The 14,269-nt window shown below is 34.7% G+C and overlaps 1 protein-coding gene across 1 annotated transcript in view; it reads left to right on the top strand.

Annotated features, from left to right (window-relative positions):
• The window catches only part of AGMO (alkylglycerol monooxygenase), a gene marked incomplete at both ends in the record, with an annotated part of 213,673 nt that overhangs the window by 137,323 nt on the left and 62,081 nt on the right, over positions 1–14,269 (top strand). Inside the window, 2 exon segments of the mRNA XM_080701179.1 lie at positions 6,380–6,465; positions 6,469–6,483. Coding sequence (XP_080557305.1) covers positions 6,380–6,465; positions 6,469–6,483 — 101 coding nt within the window.

A 14,269-nucleotide genomic window follows, 5' to 3' on the forward strand; every position in this document is an offset into this window, starting at 1 on the left:
GTACTCCCCATGCTTGGGAGGTGGAGACAGGAGGGTCATGCAGGTTCAAAGCCAGCCTTGCTGGTTTAAGAGACCCTGTTTCCAAATAAAAAATATAAAATAGGTCTGGGAGTGTAGCCTGGTGGTAGAAGGATTTCCAGGAACCCTGGTACCACACACACACACACACAAAAAAAAAATACTGAAAAAATGTTGAGAAGGCAATGGGCATTCTGAGAAGAAAATGAAAATGGTTACATATGCTAAAAATAGAAAATGAGCCTGAATTGATTTCCTTCCTCTATCTTCTTTCCTCTCTTCTTTCCTTCCTTCCTTCCTTTCTTTCTTCCTTTCTATTTTCTTTGCAAATTCTATTATGCTGCACTTGATAAATTATGCCTCTCTTTAGAATAAACTGATAAAAGATTCTGGATAACAGAATTCAGAGTAAAATGCCACAAAGTATTTTCAGTATTTTTTCTAATCATCTATTTGAAGCAGTCATTTTAGAAGGTTGGTCATAAGAAAATTATCCATGCTAACTCAAAGTGGATTTTGGACATAAACACCAGTTTTTCCAGTGTCCTGTGTGCTTTCCCCAGTGAAATCAGGCTTTTGGAAACACTGAGAAATGGAACCTAGATATATGATAAGTTCATCAACTTTTGTGGGTTTTGCATTACATTCATTTATATTATGAACAAAAATTATGAGAAAGGATATACTAGAGTTAATTTACCAAACAATAATGAGTACCAGAGGCTTTACAAGGTGAAGATTCAAGTTGCAATCATGTCCTGGTTCAGTATATTCAGTGGGGGCCCCAGAAGGCCTTAGCATCCTTCACTGAATACTCTGCACGCTGCATGCAGTGAAAAAAGCAGAGAGAAAGCTTGGAGAGGCACACCAGTATAACCTTGACTCAGGTGACACACAGTATTTCTATTTATACTGTGTCATGAAGAAGTGATACTACTAACTCGACTAGGCACAGTGGGCTAGAAAACACAGTCACTGACACTGATGATAAAATAATTTTTGTGTAGTAGAAATAATAATTATTAATTACCTAGGAAAGATTTTAAATCTCACCCATAGTTTCTCCTTTTCTTTTACCATAATATGACAGCTTCTGGGAATGTATGAACTAATACATGTGAAATGTTTGAAATCTTTCTTAGTACATGCTAAGCACTGTTAAGTGTTTATGACCACTATCATTATTATAATATTACTAATTAATCTCATCCTTAATAAGAATATGGAGAGATTCTTTCAATACTAACTTTTGGAACAAGTAGGCTATGATTCAAATTTGTATGCATCAGATATTGTGCAATTTCCCTTCTAGGACATTTGAGAATGAATAATATAGGGAGATAGGACAGAAGTGTTCACCTAATCTCTCAGGAATAAAGTAACTAATGCATTCTTATCTGTCATGGAAGCCCGGGTTATATTAATCTTTAAAAAGTTGCTCAGTGACTACAAAGTGAAACAAGCCATACAATTTACTTTACAGTGAATTTTTTATTCTATCAGGTTATAAACATTTCTTTCCTGCATCAGGCACATATATGTATTTTATTATTATTTTATTTGGTGATATACTCTTAGAGAACTCTCTCATTCTGCTTTGTGCTTTAATCTATCAGAACACTTAGGCAAATATTTGTATACAGTAGGAATTCAACAAATTAATATTAAATAATTTTTATTTTTAGAATTTGCAAATTAAAAATATTCATATTTAATGTAATCTTAGTTATTAGACTTCATTGGTTTTAAAATAGAATAAAATTGACAAAAAGGTAGATATTTCAGAATTCTGATATTTTAAAATCAAGTTTCTCATCTGTAATACAAATAAATGCTTTAGGTAGTAATAACATTAAGATCAATATAGTTTAGTTTGGGGGATTTTTTCAAAAATTTCAATAATAAGCACTATATTATTTCTTATCTTTGCATTGTATGGAAACAAAATATTTTATGAAAAAGATGATAATGTCTTATAATATTTTTGCAATATACTAATTTTTTCCATATTGTAGTTTATATTTTGAAAGAAAAGTCAAGCAAATAGAAAAGTATTTTTAAAATTCTGCATGCTAGCCAGGTGTGGTGGCATACGCTTTTAATCCCAGTACTTGGGAGGCTGAGAAAGGAGGATCACAGGTTCACTGCCAGCCTCAGGTACTTATGAGGTCCTCTGCAACTTAGTGAAACCCTGTTTCTAAAATAAAGACTAAAAAAATAGGGCTGGGAGTGTAGCTCAGAGATAGAATGTCCCTGGCTTCAATCCCCAGCACCACACACATACACATGCAAAATTCTGCATGCTAGAATTGAAAATGTTCCATTGAGCATAAGTAAAAAAGAAAAAATACAAAGCCGGGCATGGCCGTGCACGCTTGTAATCCCTGTGCTTGGGAGGCTAAGACAGGAAAATTGCGCAGGTTCGAAGCCAGCCTCCGCTGGCTTAAGAGACCCTGTTTCCAAATAAAAAAATATAAAATAGGTCTGGGAGTGTAGCCCAGGGGTAGAAGGTCCCAGGGTTCCATCTCCAGTACCACCAAAAACAAACCATACACACACACACACACACACACACACACACACACACATCAAAGTGTTATAACTAAAAAGATTAGTAGGACAATTTATTGTCTGTGACTGTTTTTTTTTTGTGGGGAGGGTTACTGGGGATGGAATAAAAAAAATTCTTCCTCCAAGCTATACCCTCAACCCTATTTTTTACTCTTTATTTTGAAACAGGGTCTCACTGAGTTGCAAAGGCCTGACTAAGTAGCTGAGGCTGTGAACCACAATCCTCCTGATCAGCCTGTCTTAGCCTCCAAAATGTTGGGATTACAAATGTGCACCGCCACACCTGACTGTAATTTCCTCTAGGGAAATAATTTAATATGTACATGTGGCCACAGAAACAGAAAAAAATATTAAAAATCTGCTCATTTCTTCAGATAACTGGTTTTTATGATGCTAAATATTTGGAAATAAGAAAAATGTACTGAACAAAATGTGGAAGTTCAGCCAACTTCCTAGTACTATTATTCTTGAATGAGTATTTTAGAAATACTTAACAGCTTAGGTCTTATAGAAAGTCAGTAAAGTCATGATAATAAAGTTGATGACATTGCTATTTTACTCAGTAATAAATGCACTGGGAGCATACTCATTGTTCTTCATCGATGTTCAGTTAGATTATTTTCAGTTAGATTTTTGTTTCATAACTTGTATCTGTTACTTTATTTTGATAGCTTAGCTCAATTCATTTTTGAAATGGTTTATCAACAGCCTTGACTTACTGGAAAGAGATAAAATAAACTCTTAGAGGATTCGCTTAAATTGAGTAGTTCCAAATTCAAAGTGGCAATTGTTTCCCTTTTAAAAAAATTATCTTAGTGAAGTTTATTTAATTCAAGAAGTTTAGCACTACTATCATTGAATAGTATACTTTGAGCTTAATGTCATTTGCTTATCAGAACTTACCAAAAATATAGGACCTTGGGCTCAGAGAACACTTGACCCCAGTCAAATAAAATTAAATTTCCTCCTCTTGGAAAAATAAAATTCCAAGAGGAGGCGGAATGCATCAAATCACTGCAGAAGAGAGAGAAAGAGGAGAGAGAGAGAGAGAGAGAGAGAGAGAGAGAGAGAGAGAGAGAGAGAGAGAGAGGAATAAAAGCTTTCTCTAATGAAGCCCTTTTTTGTTGGTTTCCACTTCTGAGTTCATTTCCACTGTTTATAAAGTTAAGAGTTTGGACTAAGTGATTCCTAAGTACTCTTGCAGCTTGCAGTAGTTTGAATGTTTTATCCCCTTAAAAATTCAGGTGTTAGAAACTTAATCATCAATACAATAGTGTTGGGAGAAGTGTTTGGATAATTGGGACTCCACCCTCACAGATGGATTGCTGTCCCTATGAAAGAGCTCAGGGGAATGGATTTTCCCTGGCCCCCTTCTGCTGTGCTACCATCTGAGGTCACCTGAATCCACACTTTAGGAAGATTCAGGATTCAAAGTGCTCTCCTGAGAGCAGAGAATGGGCTTTAGTTGCTGGTACCTCAGTCTTAGACTTCTTAATTTTCTGGTCTTTATTAATTACCCCAGTCTCAAGTATTCTGTTATGGAAGAAACAAACAAACAAACAAAAGTTAAGGACTAAGGCAAAGGCTTCCATTCCATAGTCACGGTACAGTAGGCTAATGCTTTAATAAAAGAAATATTAGAACAGTTTTATTTAAATACATTTTCAGAACCACTTGAAAATAATTTTCAATAAGCTGAATATGGACTGCAAAAAAATCTAGTTGTCCTGCTTGTTTTTTCATTTCTGAAAAGTGGCAGAAGTGAGGCAGTAGGATCCTGTTACTGTACTCTATTTACACAGCTGCACTTCATCGAAGGAAGGCTTGTGTTACACACAGTTTGTGATAGGAAGTAAATGCTTTTGAAACAACTAAAGAGACACATCTTTGACCTCCACCTTTGTGGATTCTTTGTTCCGTCATTAGCTTCTGTGGCGGTTATAAAGAAGTAGTTTCAATAGATATTCTTACTCTCTAATTGCACCTCCTCTGGTTAGCTCATCCCGGTGAACTTAATTTTGTGGATTCATTAAGATGAATTTTAAAATAAATAATGAAAGATTCAAACAGTAGACAGCATGCATTATAATGAAGTTTGTGAAATGCTAGATATTGAGTATGTTTTAAAGAGAAAGTTGTGTCTAGATTACAGCAAGCTCAATGTGTACAGCCTTAAAATCTTAGGAGATTCATCAAATTTATCTCTTCAGCAAACTCTAAAAATATGAAAATAAAAGTGCCATGAAAGAATTTATATCTCTTATGTGTAGTTATATGTACTGATCAATAAGAGATTTATACTCTAAATTATTTCAAAGGTTATGTCATGATATTTTTTAGAGATCATTATGGTAAATTAATCCTCATTTGTAAGAGAACAATTTCCTTAATTACATTGAAAGAAATAAGTGTTATTCTTAGGACTGATTAAAACATTAATCAACTCAGATCAATAGTACTTATTATTTGGTAATTATTGGAAACACTTTCCCACTTGAAATTATATGTTAATAGAAATGAACTCTGATAAAGCTATCTACTCATAATCCTATCTCGATTTCCTCATCCTCACAGAATTATATCCTTCTTAAATCTATGAATATCATTTGTTTAACCAAGACATTTTTGCCTCGCAAATTTTGTTTGGTTAACTCCATGCACAGATTATCCAGAGACAATCTGGCAACTATAAAGATAAGTAGTAATCTGGTATTTCCACTCTTAGCGCCTCTGTTCATTCCTATGCACCTAAGCCTAAAAGACTTAATTTCTAATTTATACTGTTAAGAATACAATGATTGATTATATCATAGGATTTGTATTCCATCTCGCAAATCGATGGCAAAAAATTAAACATAAATAGCTTAACTAAGAGCATATATACATATTTTTTTCTGAGTAGAACATAATGTGGCAGCTTGGTTTGTAATTCTCTTAGAAAATGAAAAGTATTCACAGAAGGAAATAATATGGGTAGAATAAAAATGACTCATCGTCTTTTGTTCCATTTACTTAAAAGGTCATTAGAGAGTCATATTTGTTGCAGAAAAACAAGCTACTCTCTTTTTGGGTGTGCATGAATCACAGGAAGTATAAGGGAAATCTGCAAAATGCTTGATGAAGATCTTAAAAATTCATTTCTTGGAGAACAAGTACATGGGAAAATTTTAGAAATGGTATAGTATCAGAGTGATGCACAGGAAGAACCATATGTAACTATTAGGTAGTATATTTTTGAAGGTAAAAATGAAACCTTAAATCTTGGGGACAAATAGTTCAACACTTTGCTTCTTTTTTGACAGTTTGTATGATTTCTCAAAAAAGCCACCAGGAAATAATTTGTAATATTTCATTCCAGAATTTGTATAGCAATTTCTCCCATCAGAGACTTCTTTTTTAATTGGAAATGTTATCACATACTGAAAAATCACTTTTATCCACTGACTGTATTTTTACCACATTATCAATTAGCTTTTATGACCTGTCATATTGTCTTAGGTTAGCAAAGTGTAAATTTTAGAAGTCATTTCCATTTGCTGAAGGCACTTAATTATGTCATGTGCACTATACATATTTATTGACTATGTTTCCATTTTCATTTATTTAAAATTTATACACTCCCTGGTTCTAAAAATGATTTGAAGTACCTTAATTCAGTTGGAACTCTATTGGCCAGCTTTCTTAGGTTCCAGATTTGTCATCCTCCCTTAGCCCAGCAGCATGCATAACTAAAAATGGAAGTTGCTTTTTTCTTATTCTCATGGCTCATTTCAAATTATGTGTTTTGCAGAGATTAATATTATGTGGGCTGCACAGCATACACAACACAGCTCTGAAGACTATAACTTATCCATAGCACTGAGACAATCTGTCCTCTAGATATATAGTTCCTGGGTAAGTTATATCAAATTGAATAAATGTGATACTATAATTTATTTTTTAAGTTTCCACTGTTTCTATTTTCTCCTAAAAAAAACTAATAGAAGGTGTTTACTAAAATGATTATTTCTTTCCTGGAAAGCCAGACACTAAAATGTTTCTTTCTTATAAGACCAGACACACATATAAAACAAATGGTGTTTTCTAATAGTAGTCTTTTGTTTGGCCTCAAAACTTGCCTTGAGGAATACAGCAATATGAGAAACTAGCTGGCTTTTAACATTACTCTCAACTAGGGTAGTGATGTGTAGACAATGTATCTCAATTCAGACATGTGTAGATTAAACTTTACTTGAATATCTTCCTTTTTATTTATTTGGTAGTGCCGGGGATTGAATCTAGGGACATTCTACCCCTACCTACATCCAGCTCTATTTTTTTTTAAGCAGGGTGTCACTAGGTCGATGAAGTCTCACTACTTGCTGAGGCTATCCTCGAACCTGTGATCCAAACCTACCTCAACCTTCCAAGTACTGAGATTACAGGTGTGCACCACATGCCTGGCTCTTGCTTTAAATTGTTTTAGTTGACAAATAGTCATTGTATATATTCATAGAACACAGTGTGATGTTTTGATACATATATACATTGTAAAATTATCAAGTGAGGGTAAATAATGTATCTATTACCACAAATATCTATAATTTCTTTGTGGTAAAAGCTTCTAAATTTCCCTCTTGTATTTTGAAATGTACAATATTTTATTTTTAATGTACACATCTTACTGTGCCATAGAACACCAGAATTATTCCTTCTATCTATGTATAACCTTGTACAAGTTGACAAACATTACCCCCTTCTCCCACTACACCATCACATCTCCATCCCAGTTCTGATAACCACTATTCTGTTTCTAAAAGTATTTCAAGGTGGACTTGGTGGTGCATGCTTGTAATCCCTGTACTTGGGAGGCTGAGACAGGAGGATCACATTTCTTGGACAGCCTCAGGTACTTAATGAGTTCCTTTTTAACTTAATAAGACTCTGTTTCAAAATACAAAATAAAAAAAAGGGCTAGGAGTATAGTTCTGAGGTAGAATGCCCCTGGGTTCCACCCCCAATACCTCAAAATAAAGTTCAATTTTTTTAGCTTCCACTTGTGAGAGCACACATATTTATCTTTCTATTCCTGGCTTATTCCACTTAACATAATGCCCTCTACATTTAGCCATGTTGTCAGAAATGGCAGATTTTCCTCCTTTTAATTTTGAATAATATTCCACTGTATACCACAGTTTTTACTTATTTATTTTTTAAGTTTCTAAATTGGTGCACTCTATGTGGATCATGTTGACAATGGCATATATTCACACAGTACTTGGTGCCACCTCATCCCCATTTCCCTCCCTCCCGATACTGAGTGTCCAGGTTAACAATGTTATGCTCACATATTTATATACATAGTCCCATGTAACTTTTCCATTAATGAAACTCAGGCTTCTTCCTCCCCTACCCTTCCTTTCTGGCTTCCCTAAGGTTTCTCCTCCATTATCTGGAGTCCCTCTGGGATCCCAAATACTCCTTTAGCATTTGAGAGAATACCTATGTCTTTTCTCTTTCTGTACTTGGCAAATCTCACTTAACATCATTAGCAATCAGGGAGATGCAAATCAAAACTACACTGAGATTCTATCTAAGCCCAATCTGAATGGTAATCATAAAGTAGGCAAATAACAACAAATATTGGGAAGGATGTGGGGAAATAGGAACTTTTCTATATTGTTGGTAGGAGTGCAAACTAGTTTAGCTGCTATGGAGATCAGTGTGGAAATTCCTTAGAAAACTGGAAATGGATCCACCACACGATTCGGCTATACCACTACTGGGTATCTTTCTAAAGGGGATAAAATCATAGAACTACAGTAACATATTTATACCCATGTTCAAAACAATAGACAAAATATGGATTACAAAATTATGGGAAACACACACAATTGAATTCTACACAGGAATAAAGAAAAACAAAATTATGTCATTCATAAGAAGATGGAAAGACTTGGAAAACATTATGTTAAGTTAGATCAGCAAAGCACAGTTTTAAAATCATGCATCTGCTCAGAAGCACTTAGGTTATTTTCAGATATTAGCTATTGGGAATAATGATTTAATGAAGGTGGAAGTAAGACACCTCTTTAGTGTATAGATTTAAATCCATGTTGATATATATCCTGTAGTATTATTACTGTATGCTGTAGTATTATTACTGTATCATAAGGTGATTATATTTTTAGTTTTTTGTGGAATCTCTATTCTGTTTTTCCAAAATGGCTATATTAATATATAATATCAAAATAGTATATACATATTCCCTTTTCTTTGTATCCTTGCCAATACTTGTTATGTTTTTTTCTCTTTGCCAAGTCAATGTAACAGGCATTAGATAATATCTTATTGTGTTTTAATTTGGATACTCTGATAGAGATATTGAATATTTTTAGTGTATCTGTTGGCCATTTGTATTTCTTCTTTAGAGAAATGTCTATTCAAGTCATTTGTCCATTTTTATACAGTTCTTTATTTTCTTTTCGTGAAAGTTTTATATATTTGTTTTTTCTTTTTCTAGGGGTGCATTATAGTCTCACATCATAATATACTTCATAGTGATAGTGATACACATGCAGACAGCAGCTGGTGAGGTTTCCCCTGGCTCCCTCCCCATTCTCCTCTTTCCAACTCAAGACTCTGGGTTCTTTGTTTTCTTATTATTCAGTACTTAAGTTACTTGCATATTTTTGATATTAGCATTATATCTAATGTATATTTTGCAAACATTTATTCAAATATGTGAGTTGTGCCAGGCGTGGTGGCACACGCTTATATTCCCCGCGCTTGGGAGGCAGAGACAGGAGGATCGCGCAGGTTTGAAGCCAGCTGCGGGTGCTGGCTTAGGAGACTCTGTTTCCAAATAAATATGTAAAAATAGGTCTGGGAGTGTAGCCCAGAGGTAGAAGGGCTTCCAGGAACCCCAGTACCACCAAAAAAAAAAAAAAGTGAGTTTTCCTTTTCACTCTACTATTTTCTTTTCTTTACTTTTCTTTTTATGCATGGTACTGGGGGTAGAACCCAGTGGCTTTCTAAATATGGGCTACACTCCCAGACATATTTTATATTTTTCTTTGGAAACAAGGTCTCACTAAGTAGCTGAGGCTGGCTTTGAACTTGATCAATCCTCCTGTCTCAGCTTCCCAAGTACTGGGATTGCAATCATGTGCCATCATGCCCAGCTACTGTTTGCTTTACTGTACAGAGTTTATTGGTTTGATGGAATCGGATTTATTTATCTTTGGTTTTGTTTTCCATGCTTATGGGATCTTATAAAAAAAATTCTGCCATATTATGATATGTAGCCTTTCTACTATATCTTCTCTTATTAGTTTTATAGTTTTAGATATTACATTTAAGTCATTTTTTGTTGTTGTTACGGTACTGGGGATGGAATCCAGGGGCATTCTACCTCTGAGGCAAATTCCCAGCTTTATTTTTTATTGTTTATTTTGAAACAAGGTCTCACTGAGTTGCATAGGGTCTCACTATGTAGCGGAGGCTGTCCATAAACTGAGATACTCCAGTTTCAGGCTCTCAAGTACTGGGATTCCAAGCATGCACCACAATGCCCGGCTTAACATTTAAATTTTAACCCATTTTATGATTAATTTTTGTTATTCCAGATAAATTTAAGGACTGATTTTTCTATGTCTGTGAGGAATCATCTTGGTAGTTTAATGGGCATTGCATTAAATATGTAGATCACTTTTGGGAGGATGGCCATTTTAATGATATTTATTCTGCCAATCCAAGAACATGGAAGATCTTTCCATCTTCTAAGATCTTCTTTGATTTCTTTTTTCAGTGTTTTATAATTTTCTTTGTAGAGATCTTTTACTTCCTTGGTCAAGTTTATTCCTAGGTATTTTATTTTTTTGTGGGAGATCCTGAGTGGAGGTGTTTTCTGAATTTCTTTTTCAGTGGATTTATGGTTGGTGTACAAGAAAGCTTCTGATTTTTTAAGATTGATTTTGTATCCAGATACTTTGCTGAATTTGTTGATCAGTTCTATAAGCCTTTTGGTTGAGTTTGTTGGGTTTTCTAAATATAGTATCATGTCATCTGCAAATAGTGAAAGCTTAAGATCTTCTTTTCCTATTTGTACTCCTTTGATTTCCTTTTCTTGCCTTATTGCTCTGGCTAGAGTCTCTAGTACTATATTGAAGAGAAGTGGTGATAGTGGACATCCTTGTCTCGTTCCAGTTTATAGGGGGAATTCTTGAAGTTTTTCCCCATTTAATATGATGTTGGCAGTGGACTTATTGTAGATTGCCTTAATAATGTTGAGATATGTTCCTTTTATTCCAATTCTCTGAAGTGTTTTTATCATAAATGGATGTTGAATTTTATCAAATGCTTTTTCAGCATCTATTGAGATGATCATGTGGTTTTTGTCTTTGATTCTGTTTATATGATGAATTACATGGATTGATTTTTGTATATTGAACCAGCCTTGCATCCCTGGGATAAACCCTACCTGGTCATGGTGAATGATTTTCTTGATTTGGTTTTGAATGAGTGTTGCTAGTATTTTGTTTAATAGTTTTGCATCCAAGTTCATCAGAGATATAGGCCTATAGTTTTCCTTCCTTGAACTGTCTTTATTCAGTTTGGGTATTAGTGTGATGTTGGCTTCACGCAGGAGGAATCACAATACCTGACTTTAAACAATACTACAAAACCATTGTAATAAAAACAGCATGGTACTGGCAAAAGAACAGATATATAGACCAATAGAGCAGAATAGAAGACCCAGAAACAAGTCCACACACTTTCAGCCAACTGATTTTTGACAAAGGGGCCAAAAACATACACTGGAAAAAAGATAGCCTCTTCAACAAATGGTGTTGGCAAAACTGGTTAACCATATGCAGAAAATTGGATGTTAATCCCACTTTTTCACCCTGTACAAAAGTCAACTCACGATGGATCAAAGACTTGGAAATTAAACCAGAGACTTTGAAGCTCCTTAAAGAGGGCATAGGTCCAACACTACAACACATAGGCACAGACAAACATTTCCTCAACAAGACCCCAAAGGCACAACAAATTAAAAGGAGAATCAATACATGGGATTGCATGAAACTGAAGAGCTTCTGTTCAGCAAAGGAAACTATCAAGAACCTCAATCGAGAGCCAACAGAATGGGAGAAGATTTTTGCCACCTACACCACTGATAGAGGACTAATATCTAGAATATACAGAGAACTCAAGAAACTCAACACTAAGAAAACAAAGCATCCAATAACAAAAAGGGCAAATGAACTACATAGACACTTCACAAAAGAAGAAATTCAAATGGCCAATAAATGCATGAAAAAATGCTCAACATCACTGGCAATCAGAGAGATGCATATCAAAACTACCCTGAGATTTCGCCTAACTCCAACTAGAATGGCCATCATTTAAAACACAAACAACAACAGATGCTGGCGAGGATGTGGAGAAGTGGGAACTCTAAGACATTGTTGGTGGGATTGCAAATTAGTGCAACCACTTTGGGAAACAGTATGGAAAATCCTCAGAAGAATGGGAACAAACCTACCATTTGATCCAGCAATACCACTGTTGGGTATCTACCCAAAAGAAAAGAAACCAAACAACCAAACTAATGCATGTGTATCTATGTTCATAGCTGCACAATTCACCATAGCCAAACTATGGAACCAGCCAAGATGTCCATCAACAGATGAATGGATTACAAAACTGTGAGATATGTACACAATGGAATTTTACTCAGCCATCAAAAAAAACTCAATTACGTCATTTTCAGGGAAATGGATGGAACTGGAGGACATTATGCTAAGTGAGATTAGTCAGGCACAAAAAATAAGAAATCAGATGCTTTCCCTAATATGTGAGAGTTAGGGAGAAAAGAGGAGCAAACAAGACAACCTAAAGGAGGAGAAAGGAGGGGAGAAGAGGAAAATCTCTAAAGCACACAATGTACTTAAACATATTGAAGTCAATCACTAAGCCAAGCAAGGGAGGGAGGGACGGGGAGGGAATGGGGTGGGATTTGGGTAGCGGTTAAATCAGCGATGAGTACATGTTTGTACACACAAGTTTGTTTACCCCAATAAGTTGTATAAATATAATGCACAAATAAAAAAAAAGATTAATTTTAATTTTTCTGTGACAACATTGATCTTATAAACACTAAGGATTCCACAAAAAAACGTTAGAACTAATTAAAATTAAGTAAAATTGCAGGATCCAAAATCAGCTTATAAAAACCGGTAGCATTTCTATATGCTTACAATGATTTGACTTGAAAAATAAATAAAGAATTTATTTACAATAGTATCAAAAGCCAATACCTTATTGTAGGAGTAAATTTAATGGAAGAAGTGAAAGTTCTGTATATTTAAAGCTATAAATCATTGAAGAAAAAATTGGTGATTACATATATAAACAAAACAATATCCAGGATCTTAGATTAGAAGAGTTAATATTGTTACAATTTTCCTACTCACCAAAATGATCTATAGTGTAAATATAATCCTTGTTAAAATTTCAATTCCTTCCAATGTAAATAGAACACAAAATCCTAAAATTCATAAGAAACCACAAAACGCACTAAGTAGGCAAAGCAATCTTGACTAAAAAAAAAAAAAAAAAAAAAACAAAGCTGAAGGTATCACACTAATTAATTTCAAAATCATGAATTTTTAGCATAAAAGCTGATATGTTGATTAAAAGAATAGGATGGAGAACCCAGAAATAGATACACACATATGAATTCATTGAAATTTTTTTTGTGTGTGTGTGTGGTGGTACTGGGGTTCCTGGAATCCCTTCTACCTCCGGGATACACTCCCAGACCTATTTTATATTTTTTCATTTGGAAACAGGTTCTCTTAAGCCAGCACTGCTGGCTTTGAACCTGCGCGATCCTCCTGTCTCTGCCTCCATGCCTGCGCCACAACGCCCGGCGAATTAATTGAATTTTAATAATGGTAACAAGGGTCCCTTTATTACAGTTTCCTTTGCTGCTTTTGAAAATCATATAAGAGGAATTAGTATAATTCTTGCTAATGGTTTCATCATGGCTTCAGTGCATACTGCTAATTTCTTATAATGGAAGCCTAGTCCCCAGGGTATGATATTGGTGTGGGGTTAGTGTAGAACCTCTAAGAGTTAGAACTTAGTGGGGAGTCTTTAGTCAATGGGGAGTATGCCCTGGAAGGGATTTTGGAACCTCCTTTGCTCAATTTGGCATCTCGTTTGAAGATGTGATTGCTCACTGCATCATGCCCTTTTGAGCGTGTAATCCAGCATACAGTAACACTATCACAGGGAGTTCTTGCCAGAGAGAGCACCATGCTTTTGGACTTTCAGTCACCAAAACTGTGAGCTAAATAAACTTTTTTTAATAATTTAGTTTTTTTCAGACATTTCTTTGAAGTATTGAAAATGTATAAATATAATGATCATCAACTTTGACTCAAAAATATACTAACACAAATAAATGGCAAGATAATAACTGTAAGAAACAGCCTCTAGCTCTAAGGTCCTTCTGACTAACTGGACAACTCTTAACTACTTGATTACATCCTTCTCTGCGATTATCCCCTAGTTAATTCTTCTTGGCTATTGGAAATAACATGCTAAAATTTATATTGAACAGTGACCTAGAAAGTCTGGATCACTGGTATGCAAAATTACTGTTTATTTATACTTAATGGTATGTGTA

This window comes from Muscardinus avellanarius (genome assembly GCF_963383645.1).
Source record: "Muscardinus avellanarius genome assembly, chromosome: 9".
NCBI classification, from domain to species: domain Eukaryota; kingdom Metazoa; phylum Chordata; class Mammalia; order Rodentia; family Gliridae; genus Muscardinus; species Muscardinus avellanarius.